The sequence below is a fragment of the Equus caballus genome, chromosome 4 (genome assembly GCF_041296265.1).
Source record: "Equus caballus isolate H_3958 breed thoroughbred chromosome 4, TB-T2T, whole genome shotgun sequence".
Taxonomy (NCBI): Eukaryota; Metazoa; Chordata; class Mammalia; order Perissodactyla; family Equidae; genus Equus; species Equus caballus.
Window position 1 is genome coordinate 51,241,548 of NC_091687.1, and position 19,511 is coordinate 51,261,058.

The window sequence follows — 19,511 nt, forward strand, 5'->3', positions numbered from 1 at the left end:
GAAAATAATGGTTTTTTTAATGTATCTTGCAACTTTTTTCTTTCTCTTCAAGTACTTTCTTTTATCTTACATTTTTCTATCCACACTATGCCAGTAAGTTCTCCATTGATTTCTAAAGTTGTGTTCCACCTCTCATTCTTTTATACTATATTAAAACAACTCATACCCAAACTTAACCTTATTCTAGTATTTCAGATAGTGCTGGATTCCTAATAAGTGGGAGAAATGAAATTTTAGAATCATGGTTAAGCTATACGGGTTGCTCAAAGTATAACTCCTTCTATGGGTTACCACAAACATATTAATAATCAAACTCAAGTCATTTCATAGTATTATAAAAGAGAATTCATTTTTCTTACTTCTATTTCTACAGATTCATGTAGCTTCTTGCAGGTGGCTGAGAAAGTTTCAGATGTGCCAAACTCAAAATACCAAAATTTGTTCTTCATTCTGAAAAAGGAAAGGAAGAAGCAGCTTAGGCAATTATCAATAACAGAAGGGATTTCTTTTTTAATTGGGTAGCTCTCTCTTGTACTATAAGTGATAGGAAAGGTTTGAGGACGTGTACCATCCATTATGTAATAGATGATCGCATAATTTTCAAAGTTTAAATATTGGTGTCAAATCGTGTGATTGCCCCTGTGGGGATTACAGGAAAGTGTTCATCTGACAAATTCAAGTATATTGTTTAACTTTTCTCTATATTGGTTGCTCAGATTTTAAAATATGATTTTAGTGCTTATAATTCTTAGCTTGTTCTTAGACAACTTGACTTTAGACCAGCCTCTCTGTAATCATAAAGAAAAAAATTAAATCTAGGCTTTTCATGAGAAAAAAGAGACTAAGCTAAATATGCTAAATTTTTCTGGACAGCTATGTATGCAGTAGAAATTGGCATGATTGGATAGTATATTTAAAAAATAATGGTTATCCATAAAGATAAAAAATTTAGAAACTTTGGGATAACCATTAAATTTTTTAAGATATTGTCCTTTTTTAATGAACAATAGTGATAAATTATGATACAACATAGAAGAATTAAAGAAGTGATAATAATATTTTATGAATATGAAAGAACACAAAGAAAATATAGTTTAAAACACCTCAGTATTTAATCTAGAAGTAAGATGTTCAAAATGATTTTCCCCATGACCCAATGACCATATATTTGTTTCTTTGTGCCAGGTAATTAAATTTATGATCATTTAATATAATTTTGCAAAGGTTGACTAGATTTTTATATCACCCAGTATCGGATTTACAGCCATTCTCATGAAAAAAATGCAATTTTTAATTATACATATTCTAATAAGGTATCATGCCTTCAATTAGAAGAAAATCCAGGTAAAATAAGATACATTTTCACACAGAAAGGCAAAACAGAAACAAATTTTTGTTATGGTTTTCAAATACATCCCTCAACCAAATTATTCTTTTTGACTTAGAAATATTGATATGCTCTTTTCACATAGAATGTAAAACATTTCAACAATTAAAAACACTTTTGGCAAGGACCTTACTCCTTAACTCGACTCTATTATTAGTTATGGAAAATGACATGAAAACTAATACAGTACTTATTATTATGCTGTGTTGAATAGAGTTCTCTGATATGAAATCACAAGTTACAAAAGTAATCTCATCTATCTAGACATATTCAACAATAATTAGCTTCGTATAAGGCTTTATTTGCTTACAAAATTTTCACTAGCCCTTCTTATATCAATTACCATATTCAGGTAAGTAATATGAAGACTAATATAGGTTTCATAGGATTCTAGCACTATAAATCCTTATTCTTTCTAGAGAATATTTTATTTGGGTTTGGGCCTTATTTCATATATCTGAGTAGATAAAAATAGATGATAGCCAGTTGGAAAAACAGAAGCAAAGTTTAACACCAAGATCTGTGGCCCTGAGCCTACATGCAAGTTTATATTAAATTAGTGCAAACACCTACTTTATAGAATAGATGTGCTTTTAAAAATTTACACAGTGGCTGAAATTATGTAAAATTAAAAATATTTGCCTATTGTTTCATCATTCTGATGAAAAAATATCATTCAGTAAATTGGGAGGGAACTATTAGTCTGTATGTGGGAGTCTCAAGACAATCTTAGAATAATAATTAGTAGATGTTTTATGACTTGAATTGTCTTTCTACATTCAGTAAATTTTCTAACATTTTTATATTGGCCTTTTATCCAGACTTTCCTGGATTCATTTATTCCTCCATTCATTCATTCAACAAATGTTAGTGAGAACATTCACTTTGATATGCTACTGTGTGAACTTCTAAAGATACAAATATGAACACACTTATCTTTGTCTTCAAGGAGCTAAGAATGTTGTAAGATTATGGGCATATAAAATAGTTAAAAAGTTAATTCTCTAAATGAAATATGAGCAAAGTATTGTCAGAAAACACTTCAATGAATGAACTCCTTTTACCTCAAGGAGTTCAAAAAGCTTTAGAAGAGGTGACATTTTAATAGATAAGTAGAGGAAGACAAACAGGAAGAAGATGAGACAAGTTCCAGGTGTTTTGAAGAGTGCAGTTTACCTTCAGAGAATGCTGACTGCAGGCTGACAAGGGGCTGTTTCAGAACATGTATGCCGCATTAAGGAGTTTGGACTTCATATTCTAAATTAAGAGGATGCTGATAGAAGTTGATAGCAGTGAAGTGACATGGCCAGCTTTGTTATATGGGCAAATAAGTCTAGCAGGAATATTGAAACACTGGTATTGTGGACAGAAATATAGCTATTGGAATATTACAAATGAAATGTAACTGAAGGCTTAGACCAAGTGGCAAGGGAAGTGGAAAAGAGAGGCTCAATTTATGAGACATAAATGAGGTAGAATCAATAGGAATGGGTGATATTAGATTATAGTGACTTTTGCCATACCTAGGTTATCTCTGGAGGCATATGTGGAAATACCAGAGCATTACTATAGCAAAAGAAGGACTGTGGGTTTATATTTTGACAAGTTCTGTAATCTAATGTGTGTTGTATTGCAGTTGGAAAATTAAATAAATATACGAAGCTTCTGATTGCATATAAATGATTACTCTCTATTTTTTCCGTCTATCTATCAAAGTTCTTCATAGTTTAGTTAAGACGATGAGGAGCCTGTATCCGCTAACCAAGATATACTCACTTTAGCAAACACATCCCAAGAAAGAGAAATTCTGAGAATTTACATTCAGCCTTTATTCACCATATTAGTTAGCATTACTGCTCATGTGCAAAAGCTGCTTTAAATTCTCCATTATTACAACCATTTTATGTTTCACTTAGATAAATATATGGAGGTAATAAAAAGCACATAGAATCAGATTCCACAGGACAAATTAAAAGCTGTTAAATTTTATTTTTTTCAGCCAAACTGGTCTTTAGGTTGTAGAAATGCAAAAAAACACATTTAAGCATGTATGCTATCTATTTTTATGGCTCACATTAGAAAATGATCCAAATAATTCAAACTCAGATTTGTCAGAGAAAACATACAGCTTTGGATTTTAAGAATAAGGTAACTGGACATGTAACCCACTGGGAAATGTTCAGGCCGAAGTCAAATTTATTGGATTCTTAGACAGCTTTTGCGATTGCAGGTATGATGACAAATGTCCTGCCAAAACAAAAAGGTTGTTCCTACTATTATAATTTTAAGTCATTAAAATATTAAACCCCACTTCAATGAATTTAATTGTAAGCTACAGGTTTCAGTTTAATATTTAAAGTGCCTGGCTACCAGATGTTCAGGTCAAATTGAAAACATTAGCTCCCATTTACCAAGGTTTTTTGTCCCTAACGGGAACGCTGCTTCTTTTATGTCTCCTCAGAGAAATGTGGCTCAAGCAAAACACCATTTATGTTATTATGAAATTTAGTTCATATTTAGTTCTCCAAGAACTGAACTTTCAAATAGGTAACTTAATTTCTAGCAATACACTTTCCGTGGAATTTTTCTTCCTGGTTTACACGTTTTTTCATTTTGTCTTTGTCCACTACGTAATGTTATGTGGCAAACATAAAATAAAACAAACAAACAGAACATGAATTACTGGTGCATTTCCCAAAAAGCATACTAAAGACCCTAATTAGACACGAAGCTCATTTCTAACAGAGATGCAGCATGAAGAGAGGGGTCAAATTGCCTTATTTATCTTGCTGTAGAAAGCTCAGAAGTCATAAACACACAGAAAGTTTTTATTCAATGAAATTACTCAAATTAAAGGTCAACTTTTTCTCTCACAGGTGTGTTGCTGTTATTTTATGTATTTAGTGGTGAGATAGGAGATATGGGAAGACGATTTAACATGAATAAAGCTGAAGTCTGCTAACAGACACTAGAATCCCTTTTCAAGCATCTTCAAGTGGTTCCATCTACACTCTATGGATAACATGCTCATCAGATGAGAAAATAAATCTCGTTTGATCTTTGCTTTTCAAATGAAACCAAAACCAAAATGTCCTAAGTAACTTAGTTAAAATGGATTTAAATCTAATGTATTTTTTTATTCATTAAAGATGTTTCAAAGATCTCATCCTTTACATTAGCTTTCTTCCACTTTTGCCCTGTTATGAAAGTATTTCAACAGTTATTTCAAATCTGGTTTTAAAATCATTTTCTCATAGAGAACAGTATTTCTAACAATTCAATAACTTTGTTTTAACAAAATAGTCTTACAATTCGATGGGATACCTTAGAAACATAGCAGGAATTTTGTACTTGGCTAACAATGTTGGTGATGAGAGATGTGACCCTGTTGACTTAACAGCAATAGGGTTATTGTTTAAAGTGGTACATTTATGTCATAGAAGCAATTCGGATTTATTGCTTTTGATTGCAGAGAGACATTGCACTAAACATTGGTTATAGTGTTACTCATTTATCCCTAAATGTAGGGAGGTATTGCTTTTAAAAATACACTGCAATTCAAATGGAAGAGCTCCAGTGGGACCAGATTTAACCAGTGGCTGAGCAGCATCTGAAAAGAGCAGCTCAAGGAAGGAGAAGCACTTGACAGAGTAGCTGCCGCAATGTTCGCAGGGCAGCTAGGCTTTGTCAGGCCACGACCATAGCTTAGCATAGGGGGAAAGGTGGGGACACTTGTAGTGTGCATTGCTTGTCACCTCTTGAAGTCTCCTGTAAACTAATGCCTGTAAAAGATGCCACCTGTATGGACTACAGTAATGGGCATTTGTTAAAAACTAAGTCAATATCCAACTTGAATGAAGTCAGCAATTTAATTGTTTTCTTTTGATTGGCAACCATAAATTCATCAATAAATGATTATGAAAAAGGTTCAAAATTTGAAATAAATGGAAATGTTCACTACAATTTATAAAAATCATAGTATCAAACACAAGTATATAGAGTTATATATTCGCTTGTATAAACTTAAAACTACAATTTTATGGTAATTACTATCTACATGAACACACTAGCAGCAGAAGTAACTCTGTGTGCTATTTCATTATATTTTATAAAAAAGATTACATTTTATTTAAACCCTCAAACCTGAGCTTTTTTTAAACAGCAATTTATAGTTCTCTCATAGTAAGACAACATTGAGAATACTATTTCATAAGGAAGAAACACGGCTGTAATGAATACAGTGAGGACATTTGATATTCACACCAAAGAGAGTAAACATTTTTCATGTCTCCAAACAACAGGTAGAGATATAATTTTTTCAAATGACGTATAAAAATGCTTGTATCTAAGCTCATTCATAAGATACGCTTGTTAAGTCCAAAGGAGACAACGAAACAGGCTATAGAAACTTCAAACAGAATCATGTAACACTCCATCTTAGTTTGTATAAAAAGATGGATATTCTAAAAGTACAATTTTTAACCTGAATTACTTTTACAAGAGCAAAGAAAGTTTCTTATATGTAAGTGTATGGAAAAGATGCACCCCAAGACCAGACATTTTAGCATATTTTGTTATTATTTCACAATTCTCTTTTAAAAAGAAATGTGATTATATGAGTGTTTTTGTGTATAAGAACTTTCTATCATAATATTAATCGATTATTTTTTTCCTAAATGATCTTTTTCTCTGCTTTCTATTGCACATTAAAAATAATTCTGAGAGTTAGACTGGATACGTACGTCTGTAGCGATGCTACATTGCAGAGTCCATTCTAAAGTATACACAGATAGTAAGACCCCAAAGAGCAGTGATAAATTAATTATGTGAAATGTATAAACATATAACATATTTAAACAATGTCCAAGCATGTTTAGAACTGAATATCTTTCAATAATAATTGGATATTTACTATTAAAATAAATATCTCATAATTATAAAATTTTCACAATCAAAAACATTTTTCTAAGAAAAATCTTATGAAGAGTACATGAAATTCCTGATGGCAATAATTATTATCACCATTGAGCAGGGCACTGTCACAGGTGAACTCAGCGAGGCGTTGAAGTCACTCTCCTACCATCACATGGGAAGTAACAAAATCTAACTCAAAAAATTCTAGCTTTTTCCCCCCATGCTGTCTCTTACTAAATACAATAATAAATGTAGCATCACCTGAAACTTTTTTCTAAGTCATAAGGAAAATGTCATATGTCAGATGGGTCATCATTAGATGACTCCTTTGTTCATACTTCTGTTTTAAAAATGTTTTTCGTCCCCATCGTAAAATAAGGCAACCAAAGATGACGATGAAAGCTAGAGCTGACTGAGGGAACCTGAGGGCTTCTAGGCAAGATTCTGCACTCTGACAAAGAGACACTTACAAAGCTAAGGCTCTGGCCTTCCTTTCCTGTTTTGCATATTGTCAAGGAAAAATACTATAATTGGATACGGAGCAGCCATTTTGCCACCACGAAGGGAAAGGCCAGGGAAACCCAGAGACGCTGACCCACATCCCTGACAGAAGTGAACTGCCGAAACAGCCAACTCTGAAACAGTCTGTCTCTGGATTTATACTTGTGAAATTTATACATATACTGTTATTTATTTTGTGTATTCTATTACTTGCAGCCAAGAGCACACTGACAACAAAGCTCATTGGAGTTTATAAGAAAATTTTCACTTATATTATTATTAATGAGACATTGGGAAAATCTAAATGAGGTGATATATTTGGCACATAACACTGTTTTTCTAGATGTGAAATTTGGTGGTAACTGAAATAAAGGAGTTAAGGTGAACAATTTCTATTCAGCATAATTCTCTGTTTATCTTGTGACTAGATATGCAAATACCCCTGAATATGCTTTCCTCATCTGACTCACTATCTCCCTGAAATTTCTAGGAATGATTTCCACGTTTATATGTTTGAAATAATCTTGGGGGAAAAAACTCATAAAACATCCCTTTTTGAAGTGTCCTCGATTTACGTCTGATGACTTTATTATAGTCAATGAAGTCTGTATAGACTAGTAAGCAGCTATGAAGCTCTTACTTTTCATCTTCCCCTATCCCCTATTCAGTCACTTAGAAATAGAGTCACCTGGTGATATTTGAAATAATAAAATATAACATGATGTCTGAGATTACCTGCAGAAATATTTAAGGTATAGTATTTCTCACTATTATAGATAGGAACATGTAAAGTCTAGCCAAAATTGATAGTGAAAATGTAATTAAGTTTTGTATGCTTAAATATAAAAGAAAGCTCCAGTTTATTAAAGTGGATTATTGTATTCACAAATAGAAAGTGCCACAGCACAAAAATTATCTTCAGTATGTTTAAAAACAAAAATAGGAGAAGAAAAAACAGGTGAAGGGGATCAAAAGAGAAAAAATGTAATAAAAATGAAAATGTAAAAAAAACAGAAATTACAAATTCAATTTAGAATTAGAAAAGTTGAATGAAGCAATATGCAAGGAAAATATTGGCAAGTACGAGAGGCAGTATGCATAATGGTTAAGGATGTGAGATCTAGCACCAACCTCCTGGGTTTGCATCCCAGCTTCACTTGCTGGGCAAATTATTCAACCTCTCCAAACCTCAGTTTCCTTAACTCTAAATTGGTGACAATCACAACATCTCCAAAGTTGCGTTGTACGTGGAGTCAACAAAGTTACAAGCAAACTCTTACCACAGTGCTAACAGAAGGCTTCCCAAAAGACACCATGCCATAATTACCAAGCAGTCTGGGAGTTAATCTCGCTGTCCATGGATTTTGATATCATAAATATGATGTCTTGATTTATAGAATTGTGTGTTCTAATATCTGGAAAGGAATTACCACCATCTCCTCTCTGTTTTACGAGGTATATAAATTTTTTACTTGGTAAACTTGAGCAAGTGAATAAGAGCCTGATCACTTCTGGGTGCCATGACACAATTATGTTTTTGCATTTACCAAAATGAGGATAAGACTGGACTATGATTGCACACTCAAGATATTGTCTGCTGGGGGGCTGCTGGAAGACCAAACAGCCTTCATAGGTAGCGGGGACGACTAGTTGGATAACACAAATTGAATATGTTGAGCTAGATAGTGAAAGAATTGCTTGCTACATCCCCTCTCTACCATTCACCAATTGACTTTCTTGGTTCTTTCTCTCTTCCTTTCTCTGTGTCTCTGTCTCTCTCAGTCTCTCCCTTCCTCTGTCCTGTTTGGTAGCTTTTACTGAATGGATTAAGCCAATCAATTATTTAAGCACCAGGTATAAGAATATAAAGGTTCTTTAGTGTTAATATAGTTCAACAGCTGTTTAAGGAGCACCTATTAGCTTCAGGAGAGTTAATTCAATGTAATCGTTTCAGCAGACTTCCAGTAAAGACGGCTTCAGTTTTTTGTCCTGACTCCTGGACAACTCTTTACAACTAGAATATAATTTGACTGGTAAATTTGTATATCTACCAACTATGAGAAGGAGTCATTATTAAACTAAATGACCCTGTTTAATGACATTCGATTTGCATATTAAAATATGAATGGCATCTGAAATCAAAAGATAATGCATTTTCAAAATACAACATAAAGAATTCAACATTCGAAAACAGATAGTACAAATATTTTTAAAAAATGCATTTACTTTCATCACTGAAATGCCAATTAATACTTTTCTATTACTATCCTCAGTGACATAGAATAATTTGAAATCAATAATTATGTATCATTAGAAGGTATTGTACCTTTCTACATTTTAATCTGTTTCTCCTAACCAATTTTTGGATGTTATATCTTGCAAAACTTGCAAAAATAGAGAAAAATATTACACTTCTCCAGCTCCTTCACACATTATTTCTCTTACCTATATTCTGTGAAGACTACCACAGCTTTGCAACTTAAAAGAATACTTTTAATAAAACTTGCTTCTACTCTCTGCAAGTTAGTTAACTGTTTTACCTTTTGTCTTTCTTCACACATCAGAAGTCCTTTTCCAATTCTGTAACAAGAAGCACAACTTTGCATTTTGAAAATGTTGTTCACCTTAAAACTTCTCTCACACAAGAACTAAAAAATGGGGAATTCTCCTTTGTCCAATGCTACAGAGGAGTGGTTTTACAAACACATTAATTATCTTGTAAAAAATGATAAGGATAGGAATCAGACTACATGAGTTACATTGAAAATATTGATATTTTTAATCAAATTGAAGAATTATATAGTCTAACACATAAATCATTGAATCCATTATTATTTAGATTGCATTTTTTGTCACTGATTTATATCTTGAGGGACCCAGATGACTCCCTGAAACATCATGATCTGTCTTTGTTTCCAGTCAAGATGCTGTAATTTATATAAAATATTCAGGCTGGCTTGTATATAAACTAATTGACAGATGTAGGCATTATCATTTGGGGATTAATCATTGTGCTGATACATTCAAGTACATGTTGGATACTTCTAAGACAGATGTAGAAGAAACATTTCCCTCTTTCTCTCTCTAGTATTATCTATTGTTTTATTTTAAAAATATACCTAGCCCATATGCTATTTTCTCCTGTTTGAAATTATACCCATATAAGCAGATAATAAATGGAGATGAATTCCAGTTGGAAATAGTTTTATAAAATAAAACTATTTTCAACTTGCATTACCCTCCACATATCAAAAAACCACCATTTTTTGCTATATTAAAATACTTAGAAACGTGTTGCATGGGTTTCCAGAATTTAAATAAAAAGTCATCTATATTTTTCAATTAAGCGAATACAAAGTGATGTCCTTGTCCCCAACGGTAGTACTACAATCTGAACCCAGATACAGTACTGAAACCATCACATGCTAAATACGATTGGATATTTCTAGTCACTCATTTAGGTTAATGATTCATTTAGAGACGTTTCGTATTCTAAACAGATTAGAGAGATTGGAGAGAATATTCCATTGTCATTTTGTGTCTATCACTATGAAAACAAAAATCTCTTGAAGGCTCTTTTTAGTGTGAGGTCAAATATTCACAAAGTAACCCTAAAACTATTTGTACTTATATAATATGCTTTAGTGGTACTAAATCTTGTCAGAGGTCACTATTATTTATTCATGGAATCAAATACGTGAGCAGAAACTCCATTTCCCGTTTAGCTATTTTCCTAAAAATTTACAACCTAATCATTAGAGACAGATGAAAACAAAAAGCAAATTCCTTAGGAATGTGAATGGGAAGACCAAAGAAAGAAATGTCTATTATTTTTGCTCATTCATTCAACAAATATTTATTGAACACCTCTTATGTGCCAGGCACTCTTCTAGTTACTAAAAATTCATTAGTGATTAAAAAAGACAAAGTTCCGCTCTCGTATTGCTCATAGCCATTATTTGTCTACATGTGAGATTAAACTGCCTACTATCACTTAGAATTCATGAACCACTTTCCATCTCTTCTCATTCTTAGAACAGAGTGTATACAAAATAACCCTCTCTCCCCAAAAATACAGCAAAACATAAAACATTTAAATCAGCCAATTCATGGACTACTCTTTAAAATTAAATTACAATTGTACCATAATGAACTAAAATATTATTGAATACAATGGTGGATTGTTTAACGGTCACAAATTCTTCCCAATCCTGCATGCATGCCCCTATGCAATGGGACTATGCCACCTCTCCCTTCTGTAGGTAAATCCCTTTCTCCACCCCCTTGAATCTGGGCTGGGCTTAATGACTTACTTTGACCAAAAGAATGTAGCAGAAGTGACGTTGTACAAGTTCCAGAGCCTAGGCCTCAAGGGCTTGTAAAGGCTACTTTCCTCCTTTTGGAGCGCTGACCTGAGTCCTCTGCGTTGTGAAGAAGCCCAGAACGGGAAAAGACATGAAGAGGAAGATCCGATAGCCTGGCTGAGCCCGGCCCCCAGTTCATCCACCAGCTAGCTTACTGCAGCTGAAGAGCTGCCCAGCCAACCCACAGAAATATGAGAAATAGTAAAGTGACTTTTTTTAAGTCACTAAGTTTTGGTGTGGTATGCGATGTAAGAATGGATAAAAGACACAAAAACTTATTATATACTTCACACTGTGCTAAGCACAAATATGCAAAAGTCAGCAAAAGCTTCCATAAGCTCTGTCTATAGTCTCTGACCTACATTATAGTGGGAAAGATAGTAATTCTTTAAATGCTCACACAAATATTGTGAAATTGGTATGGTAATATGTGAAGGAAGCAACAGTAAAAATATTTCATGAGAGGCTGTAATTCCTGGGAGGGATGCACATTTCTGGCACTGCTGACTGTCAACACAAAGCTTCTGTGGTAGAAAGCAGATACCCAAAGCCAAGTGAAGGAAAGTCAAAGAGTCTGGAATAGAGAGAGTGTTAGTTCATTGTGAGAAAGATTGTGCTGGAGGTTAGGGCCAGATGTTTAGCTGTGTAGCATATTTGTCTTATGATGAACACTGTTAATAGCACCAGTTATGGAATTTATATTTCTTTGTGTATGTGTATTTTATCTATTTGATACAATTATTTGCTGCATGAGCATTCAGGAAATGGCAGCAAAATATGTTTCTAAAGGATCAGCAGAGCAGTGCTTGAATTTCATTGTTAAAACTCCTTGTATATCCAAACCCTTAGAGTTGAAACTAAGTAGTCTAAAAAAATTTAATAATGGAAATGAGCTAGAGAGAAAAAAGCTTTTGTAATTGTGGTTGTATTTGTCTTTCAGTTGAACAATTAGACTTTTATATAGAAGAAAAGGAATATGATAGGGCTATTAACTAGTAATAGCCAGGCAAATAAACAAGTTTCTGACGTACAGGTTGACTCTGTACTATGTGGTCATCAATTTTATTAATTTAGTATAATATAAAAAGTATGCAAAATTCTGAAAGGATGATGAAATTTCTCAAATTCTTTTATTATTCACATAAAAGAAAAGTGTTGAGTGAAAAAGTAACAGTCAATTATTTCCAATCAAATAAAACTAGTGAAATATTGCTGTTGGAAACAAAGTCTTACTTTTCTCTCAGCTCAAAAGCTATGGACATAGCAATTAGCAATCCTGAAGTTCCCATCCTTTGCCTGCCAGACTCACAATAATATGATTGTCCAGAAGTACCGGCAAGTAACAAGGATGAGGTAGCGTTGGGGGGATTGTTGGCTTAAGCAATAACCCCTTAAAGCAAAGCAAGCCAAGAGCAAAAAGTAAGAAAAGAAAAATTCTGAATTCTTTTTGTTACATTCAATCGTCACAATAGAGTAATTTTCTCTCATCATCCATAAATCTATCATCTTGCTAATACTTTTGTAAAATCATTTCATTGTAGCACATAATATATATTAATAAGCTACTAGACTTTTTCTAATAATCTACTTTCCTTTCCACTTTAGATTTAACAATCATATAATAATCACTGTTCTGCTTGCGAATGAATCATACGCAATAGTAAGGAAATAGCTAAAAGGGAGATGCAGCCCATGAGAGATTTAATCATAGGAAATGGCTGACTTTTTATTTCCAATAACCATCTGCACTCATGGTAAATCAGGTGCTAATGAAGCTCAGGCCCAGACTGCACAGGAGCATAAATCTCAAGAACCAAAAGATGTGGAGCAACAGACTTCAGAAAAACAGAATTTTCTAAAGAAATGCACCAAGATTATCATATAGAAGGTCACCATCTGCAAATGTGTCACAGAAATGAATAGATTCTGTAGTCCTAATACCACTTTATGACACTGGCTGTAAACATCAAATAAGTACCTTTCTTTTGAAACTTATCACTTAAAAATATTATGATCACTTATGGCTTCCTCCCAGACAGTCACCATCTTGAGGGTAGGGGCTTTCTATGCCTGTTTCATTTTAATCTCCTTCATAGTACCTTAGACTTATAAATAGTCAATATTTGGAGAATAAATGATGGGAATAGAGTTATTAATTATGGAATCCTACTTTTAGAGCAGAAAAGTACTGAAGAATTTTCTTTTTTCCAGTGGATGATGAAGCCAAGTCTAAACTGGGTAGAATTTGTGCCAGACATGGGATTAGACTCAAGTCTTCTGAGAATCACTCAGTATGACTATGTCTTCGAAGACTCCTTGTTTCTGTCATCATAATCCTAAACTTCATGCCTCACTCAGTCATCGTTGGGGTGATAGCCACAATAAGAATCAGGACAGAATCAGAAGGACAAGGGACAGCCCAGAATGTACAGTATAATTCAAATTCTGTGTCACAAAAAAAGGATCCAAGTCTGAGGACTTAGCAGAATGACCTTTTTCTATATGCTAGTGTCAAACATGCACCATGTCTATCCCCATGATTATTAATGATTATATTCTTAAACATTTGCAAATAATACAAAAGCAAGAAGCTGGAATCACAGGTAAAGATGAGGTGTGGGATTTCTATTAACACTTGAGTCAACTTGAATTCCCCAGCATCTCCAGTTTTATGTGGCATCATAATTCTCCACTAGTTACCATGTATGCGGATATCCTAGTGAGGTGCTAAAAAGTCTTTTCTCTCACTTTTGTAAACAAAAAATTAGAAAGCACTAAAAAGGATTCTAGATGCTAGAGCCAATTAGTCATTTAACTTCATGAATTACATGAGGTGCATACTTAGAGCAATGGTTCTTAATATTCAGTGGGTCACGGACACTTTGAGAATTTAATGACAGTCATGAACCTTCTTTCCTGAAATATACACATGACACATATGTGAAGGATTACGCCATGGGGCTGGTCCAGTGGCATAGTGGTTAAGTTTGCACACTCCCCTTTGGCGGCCTGGGGTTGCAGGTTGGGATCCCGGGCATGGACCTCGCACCACTGGTCAAGCCATGCTGTGGCGGCATCCCACATAAAATAGAGGAAGATTGGCAACAGGTGTTAGCTCAGGGCCAATCTTCCTCACACAAAACAAAAAACAAAACCCAAGGATTATGCCTAAAATATCAGGAGTTTTACAGTCTTCTTGAAATCCATTAATGGTGCCCGGAACTATGTAAATCCAGGCTAAAAGTCCTGACCATGGTCATATTTGCAAACTTGAGCATTAACAAAAATCTTAGGTGGTATGCATCATAAATCACAGACTTTGAACATAAATTATTTTTTATTTCCTATTCAAAGTTGTTTGGTACCAGCATTTATCAAGTTAGACTACAGATACAATTTTCAAACTGTGTTTTCATATATCTACATGAAATCCATGTGAAATAAAATGATAATTGTTTTCATTCAGAATTGAGAAGACAGGCACATTTTACCAGTTAAGAGATACTTGAGGACATGGTTTCTAATACTGAGCTGTAGTTATATACTATTTGCTATTCTAACAAGAATTCACAAAATACCGTTGCTTACGTGTAATGAGTGGGTTTTAACTCTCAGTCCATACTCCTGCCTCTGGCAGATTTACATTGCTGTATGCCAAATACATTGGCATTTGACTTATTAGAAACTAATTTGCCGTTAGGGAGAGGAGCATTTGTATTTAGAGCCTGCAATGTATTATTTTCTCTTTCACTCATTTATCTTAATACATGGTAAAGAATTGACTAATCTGTGTTTCATAAAACAAATTCTTATATTTGAAGCCAATTCCTAGTCTATTCTCAATTCCACAAATAATATAAACTGAAAAGGGATTTTATAGCACTTAATATTGTAATTAGGTATATTTTTAAAATAACGAATTGTTATTAAAGATAAATGTTAGTAAAAGCTAAATATTAGATTTGAACTTAGGGCCAGACTGGTGGCACAGCGGTTAAGTGCCCAAGTTCTACTTTGGTGGCCCAAGGTTCACTTGGTTTGGATCCTGACTGAGGACATGGCACTGGTGGGAAGCCATGCTGTGGTAGGTGTCCCACATCTAAAATAGAGGAAGATGGACACGGATGCTAACTCAGGGCCAGTCTTCCTCAGCAAAAAGAGGAGGATTGGCAGCCGATGTTAGCTTAGGGCTAATCTTCCTCAAAAAAAAAAATATAGAGATTTGAACTTAAAATTTTCTTCAACAATTTCCTCTAGAAAGGAATATACTTTCATAATTAGATCCTTTATTCTGTTAAAAATAATAGAATTATTTAAAAACAAAATGTGAAAGAACAGAGTGATAAAGCCTGTAATGTAAGTATGTCATAACTGTCGCAACGAGTTCAAAGAACACAGGCCAAAGCACTCTGGTCATAAGTATCTGTATCTTTATGATTTGGCTTCTATTTGTTTTGTGATATTTTATTATTATTATTATTATTATTATTATTATTTTGGTGAAGAAGATTGGCCCTCAGCTAACATCTATTGCCAATCTTCCTCTTTTTGCTTGAAAAAGATTGTTGCTGAGCTAACATCTGTGTCAGTCTTCCTCTACTTTGTATATGGGACACTGCTACAGCATGGCTTGATGAGAGGTGTGTAAGGTCCATTCCTGGGATCCAAACCTGTGACCTCTGGGCCTCCAAAGTGGGGCAAACTTAACCACTATGCCACCAGGCTGGCCCCTGTTTTGTGATATCTTTACCATTATGAGAGAAATGTATACTAGGAAGAATTATAGATAATGATTTCCTAGTGCATTTCCTAGAGAAATTATACCTATATAATTCTATCCTATTTAAAATGTTCAATATATTTATTAATATGTATTTATTAATCTATTGCTTTACTTATATTTACATTGTTTTAGGTGCTTATATACTTTCCTAGAAACATATAAGTTGCAAGTATTTTTTGAAAATTACACCTCTAGAATAATTTATTCAAGTTTATTCTTCAAATCTATCCATTTAGTTTTGCCCGTATCTATTTCTAATACTTTAGTCCCAGTCATTATCATCACTTGCCTTGATTATTGCATCAACAAAATTTGACAAATATTTTCACTTTCTCTCTCTTGGGAACAAGATGGGATTACACTTCCAGGAGCCCTCATGGTGGGATGAGGCCATGTGGCTACTTCTGGCCAATCAGATGTTAATGACCATGATGTGGGTCATTTCAGGACCGGAACACTTAATCGCCAAAGTGAGCTCCTCCACAATTCTCTTCCCTTATTGCACACTGAATGGCAAGGTTCAAGTATGTGGTTGTGCATCCACTTGGATCCTTGATTGAACAGAGTAAACAAAGCTCGCCTGCCTCTGCAAACACCTGGGAATATGATTAGAGAAGAATCTTGTGTGGTTTCCAGTCACTCTTATTTTGGGGTTGTTTGTTACCTCAGCATAACACTTCCTATCATGTTCAAATCATGCTCTAATGTATCTTTTCAAACACTATTGCTCCACTCCCAAACTATTCTCCAAAAAGGAGCCATGTTTTTGCTCATTTATTTCAATTTGTGCAACAGTAACTGTTATATTGAATTAAAATGATTGAAGTGACGTTATCACAAACTAAACAATTTTTGAAATTTGTCTTTAAATTTATTCTATAGAGTTAATTAGTTCTTTGCTCAAAATAAAGTTTCAGTTCATCAATTAAAATGCTAGTTTCATCAAAACCCCTAATCTAATTTAGAGTTGAAATTTCTTCCCTGCCCTAGCTAATGGCTAATGCAAGAAGAATGCTGATAAGGAAAGAGAGGGGAGAGCAAATTCTTCACCCAGTTCTCACCTAGGACTTCTCTTCTTGCTCCATCTTACTCCAGGTTCTCTGACCCTCTCAATTTGGAACACAGGATAGGAAAAGAGGTAGGGTCGTTCTTATTTGATTTGTATCATGGTAGAAAGCTTCCACTAGAACTTTCTAGTTTGGTCGTATTTTTAAAATCCACTCTCTTTTGAGCCCTCGCTTTCATTTTTCAGAGACTCCTCCCTACACTGCCCTCAATCCTTAACCCCCAACACTGGAGCTATTTCAACCACAGTCCCCTGACGTGGTCAAGTGCATTGCCACTCCAGCTGGTCCATTTTGACCTTTTCCACACCCCCTGGACAGCTGCCCCTCTAAATTCCATTTCCTTCTGCTGAGGCCACTTTGTCCTTTCTGAAGGATATAAAACAATCCCAAAGCAGCCCCTGGTCTCCCCTCCCATTTCCCTGGCTCCCATCCTTGCAGAGTTCACACACCTAGCCCTCATGCTGTATGTTTGGCCCTGGCAAACTCAGAGCCCACAACACTTGCTCAACCTGCAGTGCCCTGCTCTGCTATCAACAGCCACTTCAGTCAGTTTTCTGTCCTTAGCTCGCTCAGATGTGACTCATACCCAATGTCCTACAAAGCAGTGGACACAAATAAAGACCTCCAAGTGAACTTCTTACACCTCCTTTCCCGACTTTGGATTAGAAGGTGTTAGAAAAGACTGACTCCACGAGGAGGGGTGAAGTGGAACTGATAGCAAATCTTCCTCCAGAGAAATCTTCGAAAACCTTCCAATCTCTACCCGTTGGCTCTTTTATACCTTTGGTGTGGCAGAGTGCTTTAGCAGTCTGCAAACTGGTTCTGTATTAGCACCTCTCTTTGGAATGTGCCTCAGCTGAAACTCCCGTTATAATAATATGTTCCAAATACAAATCAAATTTTGCCAACCCCATCTGTCCCCGACGCCCTCACCCTCCCCACACATCCTGCTTATAATCCTCCAGTGATTTTGTTTGAATTCAGGATACAATCTAATTAAGCCTATAAAGTCCTACATGATCTGGATCCTGCCTGTCTTCACAACCCTGTGATAATAAGAGCTAGTCACAGGGGTCTTCTTTTATTCTTATATGAAAGCACTTTCTTGCCTTAGAGCAGCGTTTTTCAACCTCAGCACTGTTGATATTTAAGGGCCAGGTCATTCTTCGTTGTGGGGGATTGTTCAGTTGCATCCCTGGCCTCTACCTACTATATGCCAGTAGCACTTCCCCCTTCTGACAATCAAAAACATCTTCAGACATTGCCAAATGGCCCCTGAGGAGGGGAAAAATTGTCTAAATATTACCTTTGAAACTTCACACGTGATACTCCCTCTGCCTGGAAGTTTCTCTTTCTCATTCATCACATAGTAAATTCTTATTAATCTTTAGCCTTGGATGACCAAAACTAGATAAGTCAGTTCTTCTTTTTGTAAAGGCATCCCACACTTCACTTTTCCTTTGTGACTAGACAGGTTTTATGTAATCTCTCCCTCTTCGCCAAAGAAATACTTTTAGAGTGTTGGTACATGGCACACGCCACAAACCAAGGCCAGAACAACAAAATGAGGCCATTGATAATGCAACTGAAGGTTGACTAAAAGCCAAGACTCTGTTGGGTGAGCCTTGCATACAGGGTAATGGTTTCAATTTTCATTTTTTTGTAATTTAATTAATTAATTAATTTATTTATTTTTGTGAGGATGATTGTCACTGAGCTGACATCTGTGCCAATCTTCCTCTACTTTATATGGGATGCTGCCACAGCATAGCTTGACAAGTGGTGCCAGGTCTGTGCCCAGGATCTAAACCCACGAACCCTGGGCCGCCAAAGCAGAGCTCACGAGCTCAACCACTACGCTGCGGGGCTAGCCCCTTCAATTTTCTTTTGGATATGCAATTTGCTGAATCCAAGCCTTCACTGATAATTCCTTTGAGAGTAGAATAGATGAAACTGAATGAGTAATAAGAACTAACATTTATTGAACATACACCACATGCCTTACTTAAAATGATACATTCAATCCTCCCAATGAACTTGCTACTGGTATTAATTTCATTTTACAGAAGAAAAAACTGAGACACAAAGAGAATAAATTATTAGTTCAAAGTTATGTACTGGTTTCATTGCTGAGCTTTGCTCAGGCCAGGCACAGACTTATCTCCACTCTTTATACTTGCTGTTGCCTCTGCCTGGAATTTTCTTGCTTCAAATAACCGAATGTCTTTCAGGTCTCTATTCAAACGCCGCCTTCTCAGAGAGGACTTCTTGCCTGCTTTATTTAAAATTACAACCTCTGCCCCATCCTGGATTCCCTGCCTTCCTTTCTTCTATAGAATTTCCTACTTTCTGAAATACTGATGTTTTATTTGATGATTGTCTGTCTCCCGCAAAAGACTAGAAGTTCCTGGAGGACAATGATTTTGTTTCATGGCTATGTCCTCTGCTCCTATGACATGCCTCACATTTGGTAAGGTCTCCATAAATATTTGTCG

The 19,511-nt window shown here is 35.0% G+C and overlaps 1 protein-coding gene across 9 annotated transcripts in view; it reads right to left on the reverse strand.

Moving 5' to 3' along the window:
• The window catches only part of DGKB (diacylglycerol kinase beta), a 675,344-nt gene that overhangs the window by 169,353 nt on the left and 486,480 nt on the right, over window positions 1–19,511 (reverse strand). For all 9 annotated transcript variants that reach the window (XM_070264567.1, XM_023639309.2, XM_070264566.1 and 6 more), the window contains one exon: window positions 360–450. In XM_070264567.1, coding sequence (XP_070120668.1) covers window positions 360–450 — 91 coding nt within the window. The remainder of the gene's footprint in view (window positions 1–359; window positions 451–19,511) is intronic.